We start from the raw sequence: 23,618 nt of genomic DNA, 5'->3' as shown, positions 1-23,618 counted from the left end.
CTTTTCTGTTCTATTTAGGATCTCCAAACTTGGCGACTTGGGAGACTTCAACTCCCAGAATTCCTGGCTGGCTGAGGAATTCTGGGAGTTGAAGTCCACAAGTCTCCAAGGTGGGAGACCCTTGCCACAAACCATTTAATGGCTCTGTCCAGGCAAACTCCACCACCAATTCCTGAAAGTTGAGGTGTGGAAATGGAGGTTGTCACTCCTTTTTCCAGAGAATGTGAAATCTCTGACTTGGAAGAATGAAGGAAGAAACCCACCTTCTCGTTTCGTATTTCTTAATCAGCTCTGCGTTTTGAGGGTGGGTGGGGAAATGTATATATAATTCTAATATGGCAAAGGACTATTTAGGAGGGGAGGATTCAAACCTGCTCCCTTCTGTGCCGAAGGATGAGATGAAGTAAAATAAGAACAAAATGGATTCTTGTGTTTTGAGTCTCTGCTTCAAAACTTGTGTAAGTGTTGTGGGCCGCCAGCGGAGCTGGGGGCAGATTCAAAGTGAGGAGGTTGGAGAGGAACCTGGGCCAGTCCTGGAGTCTGGGAAAAGCTCTGAGGAGGGCTCTGTGTCGGAGGCAGAGAGGGGGCCAGGGCCGTATGCCAGTTATCAGCTGCCTTCAGAGTCAGACATCAGTGGGGCAGAGGAACAGCTGGAGCCTGTTCCCAGTGTGCACATGCCCAGAGTTGCCAGATGAAGGGAACAGCTAAAGAACGAGGATTGACAGATGGACAGTGAATGGCCCCTCCCAGAGGAGATAAAAGAGGAGCAAAAGGGTGAGTGGAGTTTGCAGGAGACAAATTAGTTTGCTTAATTGGTTCGTTACTCCTTGCCAAGTTTTGCAGAGATCGGCCTGGCAGCTCTCCAAGCCAGAGAAGGTCTGTGACCATAAATCCTCCCTCGAAAGACTGGAGGTGAATGAGCAGAATTCACAGTCAATTAATAAAAGGGGTTTTTGTCGGGACAAGGAGTTTTCTTCCTGCTCTCGGGAAGTCTCAGTTGGAACAATGATGAAGAAGCTGGAGTCACCATTCCATGAAAGACTCTGACCTTTGCTGAACTCAAGTAGAACTGGAGAAGACGACGTAGACCATGAATGTTTTTAATAAACCGAGATGTGAGACGTTCTCATGAACATTTGCCATCAACGGCAAAGACACCCCGGGGTGCTGGGAAACGGTGAAGAAGGACCTCAAGAAGCCCTCAGAAATGGAGAAGGCGCCAGGGAAGTTCTAACCCATCACCAGGAAGCGACCTCAGGTTGGCCCAGAGGGCTCCTTCATCCAGGAACGGAGCCGGTTCCTCCTTCCAAAAGTTGGCTGGTCATCTTCATGGCCAGCAACAGAGGGAGGTGGGTCTCCTGGTGACTTAAGTCCTCGGAGGACGGCCTTAGCACGAACTGAGCCACGCTGGGCATTTTCAGTAAGTTCATCAGCTCCGTGGCCCGGGTGAGGATGGCCTCTGCTTCTTCGTCGCAGTAGACGGCGGAAACGGCCGGGCTCTGGATGAATATCTTCATCTTCGAGAGAAACAGACAAACTCTGCAAAATAAAATAATAAATAATAAAATAATAATAAACTTGCAAGCAGCAGCAAGGTTTGATAGAACCAATACAGGCACCGTATTTTTCGGACTATAAGGCGCACCATGATTTTGAAGAAGCAAATTTAAAAAAAAAGTTTTTGCACTTTGCAGACCTCCCAAAAATAGCCCATTTTTTTTGCGAAAACAAAGTCTGTTTTTTAAAAGGCACGAATAGCCTTTAGGAGGCTTGTAGAGTGCTCCTGGGGGATGGGGGCCCAAAAACGAGCAAAAAACGGGCTGTCTTTTGTGAAAATGGGCCGTCTTTTGTGAAAATGGGCCATCTTTTGTGAAAACGGGCCCATTTTTGTTAAAAAAAGGACATGCGTAGCCTTTAGGAGGCTTATAGAGTGCTCCTGGGGGCTGGGGGTGTGTGTGCAGAATTGAGCAAAAAACAGCCCATTTTTCACTCATTTCTGCCCTCCCCAGCCCCCAGGAGCACTCTGAAAGCTTCCTACAGGCTCTGCAGGGCCATTTTGGTGAAGGAGGGGAGGGGTTTCGGGAGGCCAAAAATGCTGTATTCAGTGTATAAGACGCTCCCAGATTTTCAGCCTCTTTTGAGGGAAAAAGGTGCGTCTTATACTCTGAAAAATACAGTAAATTTTAAAAAAAGTTCTTGCACTCTGCATGCCTCCCAAACCCTCTGCACAGCTCGTTTTTTTGCAAAAGAATAGAATAGAATAGAATAGAATAGAATAGAATAGAATTTTATTATTTGTATGCCGCCCTTCTCCGGGAGGACTCAGCGCGGGGAACAATTCAAGGGGGAAAAAAGGGGAACATAAAAAACAAAATACAAATAATAAAAGTAAACAACAGTCGCACAACCATACATGTCGAGAGGGGAGGGAACTCATCACCCCCAGGCCTGTCGGCAAAGCCAGGTTTTGACGGCTTTTCGGAAGGCCTGGAGAGAGGTGAGGGTCCAAATCCCTGCGGGGAGTTCATTCCAGAGGGCTGGAGCTGCCACAGAGAAAAAGAAAAAAAAGGCGGGGGGGGGGAAGGGTTTGCATAGGCTTTGGGAGGCTTTGTAGAGTGCTCCTGGGGGCTAAGAGTGATGGGGGGGAAGGGCAATTCGAACCTGGGGATGAGATCCTGGCTGCGAGATGCTAGCTTGGTCAACGCGGTCATGAGGACGGCGATGACGCGAGGCGAGGACTTGGGGATGCTGGCCGAAGGTCGCAGCTGGGTGATCTCGAAGAGCATGGCTTCCAGGACGTCGAAGAAAGTGTTGATCTGCTCCGCCGTGCAACGTTTATCATGCGTCACCGATGCGTATTCGCCAATGGCCCAGACCTAGAAGAAGATACGAACAACAAAAGACACATCCCCTTTCACACTTGAAGGGCAACTACGGGGTCGGCCTTAACTTACAACAGTCCGTTTCCTGATCATCCCGACGTGACAACGGCCCTGGGAAACAGTGAGTTATGACCCCTTTTCACACTTAAAACCCTCGTGGCCTCCACATGTTCTCGTGAGCAAAATTCAGACCCTTGGCAATGGATTCCTGTTTACGACGGTCGCAATGTCCTGGGGTCATGTGGTTCCCCCTTTTGCGAATCTTGAGTCCACGGGAAAGCCACTTTGCAACCCTGTTCCTAACTTAACAACTGCAGTGATTCGCTTAACAACCAGGGGGGAAGAAAGGTCATAAAACAGAGCAAATCTCACTTAGCATGCCTTGCTTAGCAACGTAAATGTTGGGTGGGGGGGTCTATTGTGGTCGTAAGTCAAGGACTGCCTGTACTCATCAGGTTCACCAGCTTTGGCTGAATTGCAACTGTTCCATTGGACCATCTCAGTAGGATATCCGTTGAAAATCATCTTTAGTGCCACATCTCCTAGTGGCACAACCGACAAGAGAGGAACATGTAGTCTAGCCAGGTCCGGGGTGGGGGGGGGGAATCACTGAATTCAAGAATGATTTTAGGTTTCGTGATGGAAAAGGGGCAGGGGATGATTGGTGTGTGTGTGTGTGTGATGATCTAGGCTTCCCCATAAAGCAGGAGGCAGATTCCTGGTCCTGACAAAACCCCTTTTATGAAACGAATGTGAATTCCTCTCGTTCACATCCAGCAAAGCCCTGGCAAACAGTCTTTCAAAGGAGTATTTATGACCACAGACCTTATCTAGCTTGGAAAGCTGCCATATAAATAGTTTCCAAATTCGGTGCTGTGCAAGGGAAGACTGGGCACAGAGTCTCTGGGATTCAGGGACAGATCTTCACACTCCTGAAACGAATCTAACAAATAAATTGTTTCCTGCAAAAGCCCCCTCCCCTTTCGCTCCTCTTATTTCCTCTGGGAGGGGCCATTCGTCGTCCACCTGTGGCCTTACTCCCAAGTTGACCCCTGTTCTTTAGCTCTTCCCTTTGTCTGGCAACTCTGCCCATGGGCACACTGGGAACAGGCTCCAGCTGTTCTTCTGCCCCAGTGATGTCTGCCTCTGAAAGCAGCTGATAACTGTCAGATGGCCCTGGCCCCCTGTCTGCCTCTGACGCAGAGTCCTCCTCAGAGCCTTCCCCAGACTCCAGGACTGGCCCAGGTTCCTCCCCAACCTCCTCACTGTCCGAATCTCCTGCCAGATGGGCCACAACGAGGAAGGAGGGGGGGGAAAGGCAGTCTCTGGGACATGCAGGCCTCTCCTTACCACGTGAATGAAGAGGTCCTCCTTGGTCTGAATGTTGGACACTGTCCCCGAAAACTCCAGAAGCGGCTTGGACAGATCCACCACCAAGGATGGGTGCTGCTTGCACAAGACTTGCAGCTGGGAACTCATCACTCTGCCGGGGGGGAGAGAAGAGTCTGAGAAAGTGAGGACGCTCCCCAAAGAAGAGGCAGGGAGGTGACCCCAAACCAAGGTTCTAGCCGAGGACCGGAATCAACCCCCGTTTCTGAAAGAGGTTCACAGCAGAAGTCACTCTGGGCTGATCCATCTCGAGCCCCCTGTTAAGTCTATTCCCGTTAGGAGGCTAGAGTTCTGCAGCAGAAGTTAGTAACGAATAAGTTGCTGAATAGTCACTCACAGCCAGTGACGTGCGGTGAGGTTTATGGCTGGTGAGGCAGTCCTTTCCCCCCCGACATCCCAATGTCTAAAGCGCTTTCTTTCTTTCGCCCGAGGTCAGGCTGGGCTAGTTGCTGCCAGAGTCTCCAATGGATGACTCTGCTTAACTGTTTAAAAAAGCCTCTAAAAAATAACGCCCTCTACAGGAGGAGGCGAGAGAACCACGTGCCTTATCTACATAAGGAATTTTTCGGCTTTTAACCCTTGCTGAACTCTGCTCGAGTGATCATAAAGTCAGACTAGATGAGGCACGTCATTCTCCCGCCTCCTCCTGTAGAGGGCGCTTTTTAGAGGCTTTTTTAAACAGTTCAGCACTAAGCAGAGTCATCCACGGTGACTCTGGCAGCAACTAGCTCAGCCTTTTTCCTTTTTCCTTTTCCTTTTCTTTTCATGATGACAGTGGTGAGGCTCTGCCTCCCCTGTCACAGCCACCGAAAGTAAAACAAAGAATAGCTTTATTGGGTCACAAAAATAGGATAAATCAGGGGTAGTCAACCTTTTTATACATACCGCCCACTTTTGGATCTCTGTTAGTAGTAAAATTTTCCAACCACCCACCGGTTCCACAGTAATGGTGATTTTATGAAAGCCTAATGAAAATGTTTTTAAATAATGCTATGAAAATTGTTTTTAAAGTCAATTAAATTTTTTTTAAAAAGGAAAGTGCTTCAGTATCGGACAAAACCCCTACCGCCCACCATGAAAACTGGAACGCCCGCTAGTGGGCCGTAGGGACCAGGTTGACTACCACTGGGATAAAATAAGTCTCCAAACAGACTATAAGAAATCTTGAAGTATATACACAGTTCTATTTACAATACGTTGAAGTTACAGTTGCTCAACTCACAATTCACCATCGAGGTTCATTTCGAAGTTCATTTTATTTATATGCCGCCCTACTCCCAGCGGGACTCAGGGTGGCGCACAAACCCAAAGGAGGGGAAGGGAAACACAAAAACTACAACAAAAAGTACAGGGCATTTAAAACAACCAACAGCCACACAATTCGAGAGGGGAAGGGAACTCATCGTTCCCAGGCCTGTCGACACAGCCAGGTTTTAACAGCTTTTCGGAAGGCCTGGAGAGAGGTGAGGGTCCGAATCTCTGCGGGGAGCTCGTTCCATGTAGACAGGTTAACGATTCACCCACAAAAGGGCGATCAATAAAAGCGCGCCCAACTAAACCGCGATAACAAAACTGCAAGTTCTAAACCGCGCCGACGAATGAGCGCTGAAGCGCGCCGACAACAGCGCACTGACAGAAGCGCGCTCTAAACCTAATCCTAACCCTAACCTTAAATCGCGCTTCTGTCGGCGCGCTGTTGTCGGCGCGTTGATGACGTCGTGGTTTTGTCACTGCGGTTTTGTCGGCGCGCTTTCATCGTGCGCGCATTTGTCGGGTCACGCGGGTTAACTACTATACAGACTAGCCACCATCCAATACACGGTCTTCTCTCCAAATACTAAGCTCATACAGTAACAAGTCGGTAACTATCAGGAACAACAATTCTGTAGAAGCTGTTGAATCAGTAACACTCAGGAAACGTCAGGAGCATCAAGGACAACTCCGTAATAGTTCCTTCCTCCTTGTTTTTTTTTTTTGTTTTGTTTTATTGGACATTTATAGGCCGCCCTTTTCCCTGAGGGGACTCAGGGCGGCTTACAATCAAAAAGGAAAGGGAGTGTAGGACAATACAAAAGAAATGTGAACAAAAGTAAATTAAACAGTAAAACTCAACATTCACTCAACATTCGGGAGGGGCGAGAGTAAAGTCTTATCCCCAGGCCTGACGGGCGAGCCAGTTCTTGAGGGCTGTGCGGAAGGCCTGGACGGTGGTGAGGGTACGAATCTCCACGGGGAGATTGTTCCATAGTGTCGGAGCCGCAACAGAGAAGGCTCTCCTCCGAGGAGTCGCCAGTCGGCACTGACTGGCGGATGGAATACGGAGGAGGCCAACTCTATGCGATCTGATGGGACGCAGGGAGGTAATTGGCAGAAGGCGGTCTCTCAAATAGCCAGATCCACTCCTTTTATGGCTGCTTAAAGCAATGGCATCCAATTACCCCTCTCTTGCATTTAAAGGAACAGATACATTTGTGACAATCATGGCTTACGCTTATACATATACATTGCCAAGCCAAGACTAGGGTTACATCCCTGTTCTGACCCCCAACCTCGTCCATTCAGAAATGAAAGCCAAACAGAACGTTCAAAGGAATGTTTTTTATCAGTCCCAGCTCTTGCTGGCTGTGAGCCCAAAATAAACACAGATAAATGCTCTGGCAAAAGTCCTCACTCATAAACTACTACAAAATAGGATTATATAAATCAAATCACTTATCCAAGTGCTTTTTCTCGATGGTTACACACAAACGGAGAACTTGACTAGAACAGAAACGGAACGTTGGCTTCTGCAACCAGGGCGTGGCACCATCAGTCTCTTTTATCCTCAGGAGTAGATCCTAACGAGCCACAGCTGCTCGTTATCATCTCCTGTGAGTCCTCAATTGTTCCTTATGTCGGTCAGCCCTTCTCCTGCGTGCATCCCGAAACAACTTGAGACCGCCTGCTGCCAATTACCTCCCAAAGACCCATTAGATCACACAGGGTTGGCCTCCTCCGGGTTCTGTCTACCAGCCAATGCCATCTGGCTACTACCCGGGGGAGGGCCTTCTCTGTGGCAGCGCCGGCCCTTTGGAATGAACTCCCCGCCGAGATTCGGACCCTCACCTCTCTCTAGGCCTTCCGAAAAGCCGTTAAAACCTGGCTATGTCGGCAGGCCTGGGGTTGATGAGTTCCCTTCCCCTCTCGATTGTGTGTCTGTTGGTTATTTTAAATGCTTGTATTTGTAGTTCTTTGTTTCCCTTCCCCTCTTGGGTTTGTGAGCCGCCCTGAGTCCCGCTAGGAATAGGGCGGCATATAAATAAAACGAAACCTGAAACTCACAGGAGGTTTCTGTGTCAGCCTCTCTCACTACTCCAAGGCTCAGTCATTACCTGGGGACCGACTAGTCTCTCTGAGCCCTGTTCGGAGTCAGAACCCTGTCCAGGGCCCTCCGCCACCTCCAGGCCTGACTCATAGGGCGCCTCGCTGTCAGAGTCTGATAGCAGCTCCAAAGGCTCCGGCTGAGCCACAACACATCCCTAACACACACACACACACCCGATTTAGGAAACCCTCTACCCACCTGAACACCTCGGCCTTGAACCTGGGGATCTCGTACAGGTGATCACTCCTCTCCAGAGCTGCCAAGGTCAGCTTCTTGGCAAGAGTTTCATCTGCAAACTGGAGAAGTTTATTTTGTTTCACTTTATCTGTTTTGTCAAACATGTACAAGATAGCAGGTATAAATATAAACATGGACAAAGGAAATGAGTACAGATAAATGGGGGCGGTAGGCACGCCTGGTGCGCTTATGCACGCCCCCTTTACGGACCTCTGAGGAATGGGGTGAGATCAGGAACGGCGGGAGGAGTGTGCATGAAGCTGAGCTGGGTTGACAGTTTGTGTGTCCACAGAGAGGGGGTTGTGTGCCACCTCGGGCATGCATGCCGTAAGTTTGCCAACACAGGACTAGGGAGTGACATGATAGCAGTGATCCGAGGGGCAGCCACAAAGAAGAGGCAGCCAAGCTATTCTCCAAAGCACCTGAAGGCAGGACAAGAAGCAATGGATGGAGATTAACCAAGCTGGAAATAAGGAGACATTTCCTGACAATTAATCGGCGGAACAACTTGCCTCCAGAAGTTGAGAATGCTCCTGTTGTGGCCCAGCAGGAGCCGTTGGAGCTGCCACCAGACTCCGACAGAGAGGGGCCCTATGAGTCGGCTCTGGAGGATGTGGAGGACCCTGGACAGGGTTCCGACTCCGAGCAGGGCGCAGAGAGGCTGGTTGGCCACCAGGAGGCGCCTGAGCCTTGGACCAGTGGGGAGGAGACAAGGGAGAGTGATCCTGACATCAGCAGTGAGTTGTTCCTGGATGCCCAGCACCGGAGAGCTAATAGGTGTCAGGAACAGTTGCGCAGTTACAGGAGGTAATTGCACTCAGTTGGTGGTCATTAGGCTCCTCTCCAGACTATAAAAGGACTGCTTGTGCACATTCCCCTCTTGCAGAAGTCAATGCAGGAACGAATGTTGGAGAACATTTTTGTGAGCTTGGCAGGCTGGACTGCTGCCAAGGACCTGTCTGTCTGTTAATAAATTGCGTAAAGTATCTTTGGCTCAGAGTGTGCTTTGGTGTGCAACGAGGGGGGTCAGAACAGCTCCATCCCTGGAGGTTTTTAAGAAGAGACTGGACATCCATTTGTCCGAAATGGTAGAGAGGCTCCTGCTTGAGCAGGGGGTTGGAATAGCAGACCTCCCCCTCCCAAGGTCCCTTCCAACATGGTTATGTTGCATTTTTTTAAAACAAATGTGAATGCCTTGGCTGAAGAGCTGCCTCAACACATCCCAGCGATAACCTTTTTGGCACGTGGGGCGATGGGAACCTTACCTTGGACACCAACCTGAAGAAGAGCTGCAGCAAGGCTGGGACACTCTTGGCACATTGGACAACCCGAGGGTGACTGGCCAGGGACCCCAAAAGCTGCCGGAGAGGAGTCAGCCTGCGGACAATCAAACAACACAAGCCGCAATTCAGCACACAAGGCTGGGTAAACTGGCCACAGGGGGGGAGGGAGGAGGAAGCTTAATCTGGACAATTTACCTGCTAGGGTCACCTGGAATGGACTCAACCCTCAGGAGATAATGGAAGAGGCCCCTATATTGAGGGTGGCGGAGGGCTTCCAGGCAGGTAGCAGGCTTTGAAGCTGCATCTAGGGTGGACCTCTCGGACAGGGGGGTCAAGACAGACCTAGGGAGAAGCCATAGGAAGAACGGTTGCAGGAACTGGGTAGGTCTAGTTTAATGAAAAGAAGGACTAGGGGAGACATGATAGCAGTCTTCCAATATCTCAGGGGTTGCCCCAAAGAAGAGGGAGTCAAGCTATTCTCCAAAGCACCAGAGGGCAGGAGAAAGAAGCAATGGGTGGAAACTAATCAAGGAGAGAAGCAACTTAGAAATGAGAAATTTCCGGATAGTGAGAACAATTGATCAGTGGAACAACTTGCCTTCAGAAGTTGTGAATGCTCCAACACTGGTAGTTTTTAAGAGGAGGTTGGATAACCCTTTGTCTGAAATGGTGTAGGGTTTCCTGCCTAAGCAGGGGGTTGGACTAGAAGACCTCCAAGGTCCCTTCCAACTCTTTTATTCTATTCTATCCTATCCTAAACTCTTATTCTATTCTAAACTCTTATTCTATTCTAAACTCTTATTCTATTCTAAACTCTTATTCTATTCTAAACTCTTATTCTATTCTAAACTCTTATTCTATTCTAAACTCTTATTCTATTCTATTTTATTCTAAACTCTTATTCTATTCTAAACTCTTATTCTATTCTAAACTCTTATTCTATTCTAAACTCTTATTCTATTCTATTCTATTCTAAACTTATTCTATTCTAAACTCTTATTCTATTCTAAACTCTTATTCTATTCTAAACTCTTATTCTATTCTAAACTCTTATTCTATTCTATTCTATTCTAAACTTATTCTATTCTAAACTCTTATTCTATTCTAAACTCTTATTCTATTCTAAACTCTTATTCTATTCTAAACTCTTATTCTATTCTAAACTCTTATTCTATTCTAAACTCTTATTCTATTCTAAACTCTCATTCTATTCTATTCTATTCTATTCTATTACCTGTTGGTATTGTATATTTATTCCTCTATTCTTATGCATATAAAGAAGTTAATGAATCCAGCTGCATCCGTTATCTGTTTCTGCTTCTGGATTTGAATTTATGCAAAAAACTCTTGACACGATTCCTTCATCCTTTCTGGGCATCTTGGTCTGCCCCTTCTCCTAAAAAGCTTTGCCCCCTACCCAATACATCAGGACCTAGACCTAAATGATGAGAAACCTCTTTGGACTTTTTCCACCACAAGAACCGGAACTTGTCTTTTTACAAGTTGATCGGCAACATTCAAAGTACCTGAGCTGGGTGTCCAGTGCAGCGGTCAAACATGGAAGGTCGAGCAGCAAGTGGAACATCTCCAAGGCATTCTCTGGACTGAGCAGGGCTGGCAAAAGATCTGTGTAGTCGATGGTCAGGGCTGGGCTATTCCAAGCTAGGAACTGCAAAGGGAAGGGAAATGAAGAGCCATGAACGGGATCCATTTCTGGTAAGATCTCAAGAGATCTAGGTTCTGAGAAAAAAAGCAGAGTGGATCCAGAGAAAGAAATTCCCAAAAGGACATCCTCTGCCCCCCTCACCCCCACGTTGTTTATAGCTGTATTGCTTCCTGAGGGCAGGACAAGAAGCAACAGATGGAAACTAATCAAGGAGAGAAGCAATTTAGAACTAAGGAGAAATTTCCTGACAATGAGAACAATAAATCAGTGGAACAACTTGCCTGCAGGAGTTGTAAATGCGCCAACACTGGATGTTTTTAAGATGTTGGACAACTCTTTGTCTGAAGTGATGTAGGGTTTCCTGCCTAAGCAGGGGGTTGGACTAGAAGACCTCCAAGGTCCCTTCCAACTCTGTGATTCTATTCTAGCTTCTGCTTCTCCTTGAGTTTGCAAGCTTTTTAAAAACTCAGTTAAGGCACTTAAAACCAATTTCGTTGTATTTAAGTACAATGACAATAAAGGTTATACTTATATTTAAAAGCTCGGCTAATGTTTGAGTGCGTTTCCCGGGACAAAATCACAGTAAGCCATGCTGCCATGTTTTGGCAACTTTTCGGGGGTTCTTGCAGAAATCTGGAAGTTATGGGAACTTAGATGGTGGCAAAGGCATCCCCAGGACACGTGTGTGTGTGTGTGTGTGTGTGTGTGTGTGTGTGTGTGTGTGTGTGTGAAAATTGGCAAATGCCTCCTGCAGCCATTCCTATATCAGGAGGTGGAATTCAGCAGGTTCTGACCAGTTCTGGAGAACCGGTAGCGGAGATTTTGAGTAGTTCGCAGAACTGGTAAATACCAACTCTGGCTGGCCACGCCCGCATCTATTCTCTGCCTCCCGAGTCCCAGCTGATCCGGAGGGAATGGGGATTTTGCAGTATCCTTCCCCTGGAGTGAGGAGGGAATGGGGATTTTTGCAATATCCTTCCCTTGGAGTGGAGAGGGAATGGGGATTTTGCAGTATCCTTCCCCTGGAGTGGGGAGGGAATGGGGATTTTGCAGTATCCTTCCCCTGGAGTGGGGAGGGAATGGGGATTTTGCAGTATCCTTCCCCTGGAGTGAGGAGGGAATGGGGATTTTGCAGTATCCTTCCCTTGGAGTGGGGAGTGAAGGGATTTTGCAGTATCCTTCCCCAGGAGTGGGGAGGGAATGGGGATTTTACGGTATCCTTCCCCAGCCACACCCACCAAGCCACGCCCACAGAACCGGTAGCGGGGAAAAAAATTGAATCCCACCACTGTCCTATAGGGAAGCGAAAAGTTCGGAAGAACGAAGGAGCCCGGGGTCTGCTACCTTGAAGAGATTTGGGGTGCTCTGTCGGAAGATGCCAAGGTTCTCGGTAAAGAATCCAACATTCTGCCGGCAGAACTGGAGAAATTCGTAAGCCAGCATGAGGTTGTGGAAAAGCTGGGCAGGGACTTTGGTGAAGAGATGGTGGTAAACGGCTTCAGAGTCCACAGCTGCCGTCTCACCTGGTTGACGGAGAAATGGTTTAAACACCTACGCGGTTCGAGGCTGAATTGCAAAGAAGAGCAACTAAGACGATTAAAGGCCTGGAGCCAAAAAATATATATATATGAAGAATGGCTGCAGGGATTTGATTATGCCCTGTATAATGAAAAGAAGGACTAGGGGAGACAGGATAGCAGTCTTCCAATATCTCAGGGGCTGCCCCAAAGAAGAGGGAGTCAAGCTATTCTCCAAAGCACCTGAGGGCAGGACAAGAAGCAATGGGTGGAAACTAATCAAGGAGAGAAGCAACTTAGAAATGAGAAATTTCCAGATAGTGAGAACAATTGATCAATGGAACAACTTGCCTCCAGAGTTGTGAACGCTCCATCGCTGGACGTTTTTAAAAGGAGATTGGATAACCCTTTGTCTGAAGTGGTGTAGGGTTTCCTGCCTAAGCAGGAGGTTGGACTAGAAGACCTCCAAGGTCCCTTCCAACTCTGTTATTCTATTCTATTCTATTCCATTCTATTCTAAACTCTTATTCTATTCTATTCTAAACTCTTATTCTATTCTATTCTAAATTCATTCTATTCTATTCTATTCTAAACTCTTATTCTATTCTATTCTAAACCCTTATTCTATTCTATTCTAAACTCTTATTCTATTCTATTCTAAATTCATTCTATTCCCTCCTGCGCCACCAAGGCTCTTTAAGAAGACACTGACAGCCATTTGTCGGAAATATTATAGGAGCTTCTGGTTTGAGCAGGGGGTTGGACTAGAAGACCTCCAAGGTCCCTCCCAACTCGATCCTGATTGAAATTGAACCCACAAGCACCTGCCAAAGCTGATTGCCAGGCGGGGGTGACCTGAAAGTCACCCCCTCTCTTCTTCTTCGCAGCACACGCCCCTCCCCTCCCCTGGAAAAGTATTAAATCGCACGTGGAATTTTTAAACCCCCGTTATAAGAACTGAACCATTACAAAAAAAAAAAAAGAGAGAGAAAGAGGTCAAATATTTTTGCGAGAAAATATTTTAAGAAGGAAGTCCCCTGACCGCAAACATCCCACCTTCCTGACTCACTGTGATTTAGGAAAAACTGGGCGATGGGAATCAGCAGGCGGGCACCGGAAGGATCCCCGCTGATGCGTCCGTGGAGGTTTTTCAGGCAGGAGAGGGAGCGGTAAACGTAAGAAGAGTCTTGCTGGCAGATGATGTCCATAATGGTGATCGCTTCGACGAGACACTGGAGGGGAAAAGAGCTCGAAAGTCCCTGCTTTGTCCAGTTCTTGGCTCCTGCTAAAACCAGAGTTCCATTCCTTTGCGATACTTACAGCTTTCTGTAGCTCCCCATCTGTTTTCTTCAGAGCCCCTGAGGGACAAAATAAATGAACTGTGTTCAGACTCCTAGCTGGAATGGGGGGGAGGGGGGTGTTGTGGCCTGTCGGCCGCTAGGCCCTCCATATGGGGAGGGGGCGTGGGAGTCAGGGTCAGCATCAAGGCAACCTGAGAGCTCCGAGGCGGAAGGAGGAATGGAGCTGGAAGAGAGAGAGGGGGAGCCTGGGCTGTCCGTCAGCCCTCGGGTGGAGAGTGAACAGCCCCCAGGTCTGGAGGTGGCTGGGGCCACTGCCAGATGCACAGAAGGCAGAGAAGAGGAGAGCAGTGGAAATCTATGGGCTGGTCCTTGGGAAGGAAGAGGCACCGCTGTTAGCGAAGCCCCCACACCCTTTTTCTGGGGATAAAAGGCAGGGGGCGGAGATGAATAGGTGTGCAGAAGACAGAGGGGAGAGGAGAGCAGTGGAAATCTATGGGCTGGTCCTTGGGACGGAAGAACCACCGCTGCTAGCAAAGCCCCACCCTAGCTCTGGGGATAAAGGCAGGGGGGGGGGGGCAAGAGGAATAGGAGTGGCAGAAAATCAGCTGGCTGGTGGGAGGTGCACACCCATGCGAGGTGGAACTGAGCTGGGTGATGGCTTGCGTGCCCCACAGAGAGGCCTGTGGCACACATGCCACAGGTTCACCATCACGGGCCTGGGACAAGGGCTACACTCACGGCGATTGCTCTGCTCCAGAAGCCGCTGGCAGTACTCAAAAGCCTTTTCTCTCAAGCGTTCCCTTGGAGAAAGGAGGCGACTTGAGGTGGATGTGACAGAGACCATCGACACGAGAGAGCCATCCACCTCCGACTTGTCGTCTGTAAGGAAAGAGACGAGTGTCAACCCTGAAGCTGACCTGACCGAAGCCATCTTGGGAGCTTCAGTGTTGCCACACTGGAGAAGAGGGACAGGGAGAGGGGAGGGGGAGGATTTGCGATAGTTGGGACTTTGTAGCCAAAACAAAATACTTTTCTCTTGGGAACCAAGGACATGAGGCGAGGTGGCGCAGTGGTCAGAGTGCGGTACTGCAGGCTACTTCAGCTGACTGCTAGCTGCAGTTCGGCAGATCAAATCTCACCAAGTCAAGGTGGACTCAACCTCCCATCCTTCCGAGGTGGGTAAAATGAGGAGCCAGACTGTTGGGGGCAAAAGGCTGACTCCGTAAACCGCTTAGAGAGGGCTGTAAAAGCACTGTGAAGTGATATGTAAGTTGTGACATGCCTTGGGAATTGCAAATACATTTTTGGCTACTTTAATATCATTTAGATGTGTTTGGTAAGTAACTACGCAAATATCATCACTTTTTAACCTTTTGTTTCATGTCCAGTCTCTTCTTAAAAACCTCCAGTGTTTTTAAGATAAGCCAGAGGGATTTTGTCTTTCAATTCCCAGAAATTTTGCCAGACAGCCAGCCTTTCAATAGGAAGGCCCATCATTTCTTGTAACCCAAGAGCCCAAAAATGCTTCCATGGATTTGGAAATTCCAATTTCTCTTCCACACAAAGAAAAAAAAAAACTCACCTGAATTTGGATTGCTTGTTGTGTCACTCCTGTAACACAAGAGCCACTTCCTCAGCATGGAAAAAGCCTGCATGTTGAGCCATTGGTCCTCTGTGTAATTCTGGCCCACCGACAGCACGGTGAAAAAGTCGGTGGCCACTGTGCCATCCACCTCGGTGATGGGGCCAGGCTGGGAGAAAAGACAAAAGGCAGAATAAATGGTAAGAATTGGGGGGAGGGGGACGGAAAAGTAACTCCAGATTTACCCGTGAGGGGTCCCGATGATTTATCAAAGGGGCAGTGGTGGGTTTCAAAAATTGTTCGAACCTACTCTGTGGGGTGTGTGGCCTCCTTTGTGGGAGTGGCTTGCCGCCCATGTGACCGGATATGAAGATGCCGACTCGTCCACCACCCTAACTTGGCAACTTTAACTCTGATGGACTTCAACTCCCAGCATTCCTAAGCCAGCCATGCCGGATCCTGCAATCCTGGGAGTTGAAGTCCACAGGCCATAAAGCGTGGGGCCGAATACCTGTTTTCCTCTTGGATTGAAAAAGCCACCTGATGCCGGGGTGGCTCCTTGCTGAAGGCTGGCGTACCTCAGCCAATCCACCATCCTTTTGCTGATCAGGTTGATCTGGTCTAGAGATGCAAAAGAAAGACTCAAGTAAAAAGACTGCAGGTGGTATTTGCAACACTAATGTGTTGGGTTGTTGTTGTTTTTTTTTTGAATCAGATACCGTATTTTTCAGACCGGTGTATAAGACGCACCAAGATTTTGAAGAGGTAAGTAAGTAAAAAACGTTTTTGCCCTCTCCGGCCCACAGGAGCACTCTGCAGGTTTCAGCAGGGCTGGGGGAAGGCAAAAATGCCCCCGTTTTTTGCAGAAAATGGCCCGTTTTTCACAAAAGCGGAGGCGTTTTTGCCTTCCCCCAGCCCTGCTGAAGCCTGCAGAGTGCTCCTGGAGGCTGGGGGAAGGAAGAAATGGCTTCATTTTTGCCCCAAACAGCCCATTTTCTGCAAAAATAGGACGCAGGGGAGCTTTGGGAGGCCAAAAAGGGCTGTATTCGGTATATAAGATGCAGCAACATTTCCACGCTTTTTTAGGAGGAGGGGGAATGTGCGTCTTATACTCCGAAAAATACGGTAATTCTTAGCCCAAGCATCCCAGTCAATAGCAGTTAGATTTATATACCGCTTCATAGGGCTTTCAGCCCTCTCTAAGCGGTTTTACAGAGTCAGCATATCGCCCCCAACAGTCTGGGTCCTCATTTCACCCACCTCGGAAGGATGGAAGGCTGAGTCAACCTTGAGCCGGTGAGATTTGAACCGCTGAACTGCAGATAGCAGCCATTCAACAAAAAACCGACTGAAGGGGGGTTAAGAAGTTGCCTGACAATTGCAGAGTTCAAATATTCACCTTCGTTCAGGCTCAGCGGCGCAGAACCGATGACTTTCGACAGGATGGGGAGGAGAGGACGTGCGCTCTGATCTTCCGGCAGTCTGCCTTCCAGAATTTTCACCACCTGCTGCCCCATTTCTTCAACCGTCGTCCTTTGATCGCCCTTTGGATAAAGCAAGGATTCGAGATTCGATAGTAGACTTGAGTGGGGTCAATCCAGAAAGCTACCTGAATTCTGGAGAGGTATCTTAGGGGTTCGCGTGCCAATGAAGAACCCCAATGCAAAAAAAGAGAGGCTCTGTTAGGGTTTTGTGTGTGTGTGTGGATTTCCAGAATTTGAAAAATATCCATTTTCACCACACGGGGGAGCTTAAAGAAAGCATTAAAAACATTCATTCTGCATCTGTGTGTATCCTGTCTAACATTGGGGGGGGGGGGGGGACAGAAGTCAAATGCAAAACAATTGCCAAAACAGCTTTTTTTTTTTTTTTTTAAAGGACATAGCCATTTTACTATGCAATATTATTATTAGCTATTACTCTATTGCATACGATAGGAGTGAAAGCTATGAAGAGTTAGTGGACAACTGGAGCAGTTGATTGATTATGTACTGTTTAACTGTTTATTTCATTTGTATGCCGCCCTTTTCCCCCGAGGGGGACTCAGGGCGGCTCACAACTCAAAACAAGGGAAGGGGGGATACAAACAATTTAACAAAGGGCACAAAACAATACATAATTTAAAACACACGACAGTCATACCATTCGAGACGGGGGCAACAGCTCTTTAGCCCCAGGCCTGTCGGAACAGCCAGGTTTTAAGGGCTTTGCGGAAGGCCTGGAGGGTGGTGAGGGTTCGAATATCCACGGGGAGTTCGTTCCAGAGGTCGGAGCAGCCACAGAGAAGGCTCTCCTCCGGGTAGTCGCCAGTCGGCACTGGCCGGCGGATGGAATTCGGAGGAGGCCTAATCTGTGGGATCTAATCGGTCTAGTGCAGGCGGTCTCTCAAGTACCCAGGTCCAATACCATGAAGGGCTTTATAAGTGACGACTAGCGCCTTGAAGCGTATCCGGAGACCAACAGGCAGCCAGTGCAGCTCGCGGAGGATAGGTGTTACGTGGGTGAACCGAGGTGCACCCACAATCGCTCGCGCGGCTGCATTCTGGACAAGCTGAAGTCGCCGAATGCTCTTCAAGGGCAGCCCCATGTAGAGTACCATCAAGTTGGTTTTTTTTTTAATCCTAGCAACCAGATAGAATCAATTGAAAAAATAAAGTAAATTAGAAAATAATAATAACAACAGACAGACCATCATTTGGAACACAGCATGCCAGGTATTACAGTTGTTGAAAACTGAAGCGTGCAATTTATTATTGCAGTACCAGGAGATGCCAGAATCGAAGAAAAAGAACTGGAAAAAATAATGAAATATCGCGACCTGGCCATCCCAGCATTGCAGCAATAATACCAGCAAAACTGCAAAAAACTGCATTACTCGGAACATTTTAAAAAGGTACTTGGTTGATACCTAGGATGCTGGCAGCAACCTGTATCAACCATTAGCACCAGTCAGTGGTATTTGTGATGCATTTTTGAATGTTCAGTTGGCCGAGTTCCATGTTTAATGAATAAAGTAAATATTAATAATAATAATACGCCTTGCTTACTTGGGATTGTACGATGGAGAAAGCTAAACTCAACAGCCTGGTGTCCCGGAACTTATCCCAAGGCAGAGATAAATGATTGCAAAATGACACTTCTCTCAATATGGCACAGCAAAGTATCTGGATTTGCTTAGGAGACTTTGGAAGGAATAGGGTGGTTTGCAGAAGCTGAACAAGTTTGTCCTCCAATCTACAAGAAAAGTCATGGAAAGGAACAAAAATAAGTTTCCTGCCCGGAAACACAAAGATATTGGACAAAAATTTGGAAATGGGTGCAAGAAATTACAGGAGAACAGATAAAATACAAAACCGAAATCTTTCTACTGGGAATAATCAAAGGGAAATATACAAAGAAAATTAAGTACATATTAAGTACTACAGCTAGAATAGCATTTGCCCAATGCTGGAAACAAAATAATACCCCCTCGGACGAATTAGTGATAAAAAAACTTTGGATTGTGCAGAGATGGACAAATTAACACTGAGATTAAAAGATAAAGAAGAGTCGGAATATTATGAAATTTGGAATAATTGGTACAAAGGGCTGCAAAACAAGAATAAAATTAATTAAGCCCAAAAACAATATATATAAATATATATGGAACTGTGTATAAAAGTGTGTAAATATAGAAGCAAAATATTATATACATGTACAGGTATGATGACATAACAATGTTGATGAAATCAAGGTGTTGTAGAAGGGAAAAAATAATTAAAAAATCTAATAATAATAATAATAATTATTATTATTATTACAAGTGATGCAAACAGTTGAAGAAGAAAAAAATGCACTGGCTGATTATTTAAAAGAAAGTGAAGAACATCTATTAATCGAAGTAAAGAACAAAAATCTACTGAAGGCCCAACAGATGAAACAAGAATACAGAAAAGATGTGATAAAATCAAGAATGGAGAGTTGGCAGAACAAATCACTGCATGGCCAATTTCTGGAAAAAATAATAAATACCAGGACTTAAAAATCGTAATTCAACGATTATGGCACAAACCAGCAGTGGTAATTCCAGTGGTAATCGGCACACTGGGTGCTATTCCAAAAGCACTGGAATTACATTTAAAACAGTTAAAAATTGACAAAATCACCATCAGTCAAATGCAAAAAGCCGCACTGCTTGGATCTGCACGCATATTACGAAAATACGTTACGACGTCCTAGGCCCCTGGGTGGGGCCCGACTAGTAACCAATGCCAAATCCGGCGAAACAACTGGCCGCTGTGATACAATTGTATAATAATAATAATAATAAACTAGTAGTTTAAAGTAATAGAAATGCCTGAACAATGTACCATCTTCCAGAATAAAAGGTGTATCTGAATGTAACTACAATGGCAGTCCCTTCATTGTATTTTCTGGATTCGCCCCCTTTGTTTTCAGCCACAAATTCCTGATTTCAGATTCTTGCCTTAATTCATTTTTTTTTTAAAAAGAATGTTGGATAGATATTGAAAAAAAGGCTACTTTCTTACCCACCCATCCCCCCCAAAAAAAGACTCAATCAGCAAATCTGAACAGAAAAATAAATCCCACCAAGTTCAGTACATGTTATATGCAGTGCTGCTTCTCACTCACTTCTGACTGTATTTGGTGGTTGAGACAATAAGAAATAGTCTTCGTAAGCAATCCACCGTTTCATTTCCAAAGTCTTGATTTTGAAGGAAGCCTGAGATCCGAGAAGTGAATTTCTTAAATTCATCCTCCTGGATCTCTCTAACAGGAAAGAGGAATCGACAAGTTAAGAAATGCCGTATTTGATGCAATTTGAAGCCAATTTTGGTCAAACAAGCAATTATTATTGGTAGTCCCTCAACTTGCAAGCATGATGTACCTTTCTCCTAGGAAGGGAAAAGCCTAATTATTTCTGAAAATCTTGCCAAGAAAACTGCAAGGACTTGTCCAGGCAGTTGCAGGCAATCAATGTTGACTCAAAAGTGCCCGTGCGCACACATTCCCCTAGCACAAATATTATAACTATAGAAACCAGGAAGTGATACCAGCAACCGGGCACCAGCACAGGAAGCCGAACAGAAAAACACAACGAGATAGGAACACTATAATGGGAATTATTTCAAAACGGCTGTTCTCCCTCACTGGAGGATGCAATGGATAATCTCCAGGGCAGCCCCCAATGACTGCCAGCATCGAAAGGCCATCCTGCAACCTTTTAGTTAATTTATTAATAAATAATTTGCTTATTAGTTTCTTTACTTTTAATTAGTTTCTTTATTTATGAGATTTGTTTTCTGCCCATCTTGTTGCAATGAGGCTAAGGCCCATCGCCTTCCAGAATAGTGGTCTCCAGAGGGACGTTTCCCCAGCTTGAAATTCTGGGTTTGCACAGCAATTTTTTTTTCATATTAAACCATCCTATTTGCCCCACAAAATAGGGCATTTTCCTGCTGGCAGAAGCTGCCTGGCCAGCTTGCCATGTGAGGGCTGCGTCCCCACTGACCGTGCTGGGAAGACAGTCACCCCTGTCCTAACTTGGAGGCTGACCATGGCTGGCTGTTGCCTGGCTTAGCTACCTGGGCAAACTCTCTCTCCTTCTCTTCTAACATTGATGTTACGTAGTTGCAAGAAAATAGGCAAGCTCAGAGAGCAGCAAGGATCCCATAATCCTCCTAACTCCCCCACTACTCCCTTCTAGCGCTGATGATGTTCCCTAGCAGGGTCATGAAACCTCTGCAAGAAAACAACCCAGTTCAGAGAGCACCAAAACCCCACAGTCCTCCCCTCCTCCCAAACCCCACTTCCTTCTAACACTGATGATGCTATCTAGCTGGGTCATGAAACGTTTGCAAGGAAACAAACAAGGCCAGAAAGCACCCAAGACCCCACAGTCCTTCTCCTCTTCATCTTCTCCCTGCAACTCCACTCCCTTCAAGCACTGATGATGTCACCTAGTTGGGTCATGAAATGTCTAAAAGAAAAACAACCACGTTCAGAAAGCACCAAGGACCCATAGTTCTCCTCCTTCTCTCTTCCTCCTCTCCCTCCTTTTCTCCAGAGACCCTTCTAGAACTGATGATAGCAATAGCAATAGCAGTTAGACTTATATACCGCTTCATAGGGCTTTCAGCCCTCTCTAAGCGGTTTTACAGAGTCAGCATATTGCCCCCACAATCTGGGTCCTCATTTCACCCACCTCGGAAGGATGGAAGGCTGAGTCAACCTTGAGCCGGTGAGATTTGAACCGCCGAACTGCAACTAGCAGTCGGCTGCAGTACTGCACTCTAACCACTGCGCCACCTCGGCTCTTCATGATGTCACCTAGCTGGGTCATGAAACGCCTGCAAGAAAACCACAAAGCTCAGAGAGCACCAAGGACCCAACAGTCCTTCTCCTCCTCTCCTCCTCCTTCTAGCACTGATGATGTCACCTAGCTGGGTCATGAAACGTTTAAAAGAAAAACAACCACGTTCAGAAAGCACCAAGGACCCATAGTTCTCCTCCTTCTCTCTTCCTTTTCTCCAGAGACCCTTCTAGAACTGATGATGTCACCTAGCTGGGTCATGAGACGTCTGCAAGAAAACCACAAAGCTCAGAGAGCACCAAGGACCCCACAGTCCTTCTCCTCCTCTCCTCCTCCTCTCCAGAGACCCTTCTAGAACTGATGATGTCACCTAGCTGGGTCGTGAAACGTCTAAAAGAAAAACCACGTTCAGAAAGCACCAAGGACCCATAGTTCTCCTCCTTCTCTCTTCCTCCTCCTCCTCTTCTCCAGTGACCCTTCTAGAACTGATGATGTCACCTAGCTGGGTCGTGAAACGTCTCCAAGAAAGCCACCCAGCTCAGAGGGGAACCCTGGATTCCCCCACCCCACCCTTGAGCAAAGAGGCTGAGCCTTTGGGGCAGAAGCTGATGGGGAACCCCCCCCCGTCCTCCAGGAGAATCAAAGCTCAGCCAGCCAGGGCGACCTGCACAAGCCAGGATGAATCTAGGATTGGCCAGGTGCCAGCAAGCAAGATGGGGAAAGCGGCTTTAGGCAAAACCTTCCTCCTTTCTCTCCCTCTCTCCCGTCCTATTACCTGGCCTGCCGCAGCAAGCTTTCCGTCCCCGCCGAGTACATCCCGCCCTTCTCTCCCGCCCCCCCAGAGCCGGGTTTACTCGGGAGGAGGAAGAAAGACCCGACCAAACACTTCTCCACACCCCCCCCCCCAAAAAACCCCAAAACAACACCCAATTTTTAAAAGGCCGGGCAAAAGGCGGCTCTGCGCACGCGCGCGGGTCCTGCCCTAAAACCCGCCCGGGTTGAGCGCGAGGCGCCCGCTCGCGACGTTCCGGGTGAGGTTTTGGCCGTTGCTTTGCCAAAGGGTGTGGGGTGGGGGGGGAGGAGTAAGGGGAGAAGAGATAAAAGGGTGGGGGGGAGAGAAAAAAGCGGCGGGGTGGGGTGGGGGTGAGTGGAAAAGGGCCTGGAAGAAGCTGATCAAGATGCAATTTTAAGAGGAAGGGGGAGAAAAGTGGGTGGAGCAGGCAAGGAGCAAGAAGAGGCAGAGCTAAATGGAGGGTCCTTTGAACCAAAGACAAATTCCTTGTGTGTCCAATCACACTTGGCTAATAAAGAATTCTATTCTGTTCTATATCCATTATATATTCCGTTCCATCCCATCTTATCCTATCCCATTCCTATTCCTCTATTTTGTTCTATTCTATTCCATTATATTCTATGTTCCATTCCATTCCTATCTCATCCCATTCCTATTCCTCTGTTCTATTCCATTCCTATTCCTCTATTCTATTCTATTCTATATTCCATTCAATTTCTATCCTATCCCATCCCCATTCCTCTGTTCTATTCTATTCTAGTCATATTCCTCTATTCTATTCTATTCTATTCTATATTCCATTCAATTCTAGAATGGAATATAGAACTCCTCTGTTCTATTCCATTCCATTCCTATTCCTCCTATTCTATTCCTATTCCTCTGTTTTATTCTATTCTGTTCTATTCCATTCCATCCCATCCCATCCTATCCCATTCCTATTCCTCTATTTTATTCTATTCTATTCCATTACATTCTATGTTCCATTCCTATCCTATCCCATCCCTATTCCTCTGTTCTGTTCCATTCTATTCCTATTCCTCTATTCTATTCTATTCTATTCTATTCTACTCTATTCTATACTATATTCCATTCAATTTCTATCCTATCCCATCCCATCCCTATTCCTCTGTTCTATTCTATTCTATTCCCATTCCCATTCCTCTATTCTATTCTATATTATATTCAATTTCTATCCTATCCCATCCCATCCCTATTCCTCTGTTCTATTCCATTTCATTCCTATTCCTCCTATTCTATTCCTATTCCTCTGTTTTATTCTATTCTGTTCCGT

At 47.0% G+C, this 23,618-nt stretch overlaps 1 protein-coding gene across 1 annotated transcript; it reads right to left on the bottom strand.

Annotated features, from left to right (window-relative positions):
* Nucleotides 1-409: 409 nt before the first annotated feature.
* Nucleotides 410-22,356, bottom strand: AP5Z1 (adaptor related protein complex 5 subunit zeta 1). The gene is made up of 17 exons (XM_087728631.1): nucleotides 22,310-22,356; nucleotides 19,854-19,991; nucleotides 18,269-18,455; nucleotides 16,621-16,765; nucleotides 15,733-15,842; nucleotides 15,222-15,390; nucleotides 14,378-14,518; nucleotides 13,659-13,696; nucleotides 13,408-13,570; nucleotides 12,166-12,344; nucleotides 10,682-10,824; nucleotides 9,351-9,497; nucleotides 9,138-9,249; nucleotides 7,834-7,931; nucleotides 4,233-4,365; nucleotides 2,662-2,876; nucleotides 410-1,539 (listed from the first exon to the last, which is right to left on the bottom strand). The coding sequence occupies exons 1-17, from the start codon at nucleotides 22,348-22,350 to the stop codon at nucleotides 1,278-1,280; spliced, it is 2,421 nt and encodes an 806-aa protein (XP_087584757.1). The 5' UTR covers nucleotides 22,351-22,356; the 3' UTR covers nucleotides 410-1,277.
* Between the last annotated feature and the right edge of the window lie 1,262 nt (nucleotides 22,357-23,618).

Source organism: Thamnophis sirtalis, unplaced genomic scaffold, assembly GCF_051295495.1.
Source record: "Thamnophis sirtalis isolate CommonGarterSnake01/CBP01778 unplaced genomic scaffold, rThaSir2_p1.2 scaffold_14, whole genome shotgun sequence".
NCBI classification, from domain to species: Eukaryota; Metazoa; Chordata; class Lepidosauria; order Squamata; family Natricidae; genus Thamnophis; species Thamnophis sirtalis.
This window is presented reverse-complemented; position numbering and strand designations above follow the sequence as displayed.

What these genes read in the sequence shown, in the direction of transcription:
- AP5Z1 (XM_087728631.1), bottom strand. Translation starts at nt 22,350, where the DNA reads ATGTACTCGGCGGGGACGGAAAGCTTGCTGCGGCAGGCCAG. An exon ending in ATGGGGAGCTACAGAAAGCT is followed by an intron (nt 13,571 to 13,658) that starts GTAAGTATCGCA and finishes TTTCCCCTCCAG; the next exon opens with TGTCTCGTCGAAGCGATCAC. An exon ending in AGGACCTCTTCATTCACGTG is followed by an intron (nt 2,877 to 4,232) that starts GTAAGGAGAGGC and finishes ATCTTCTTCTAG; the next exon opens with GTCTGGGCCATTGGCGAATA.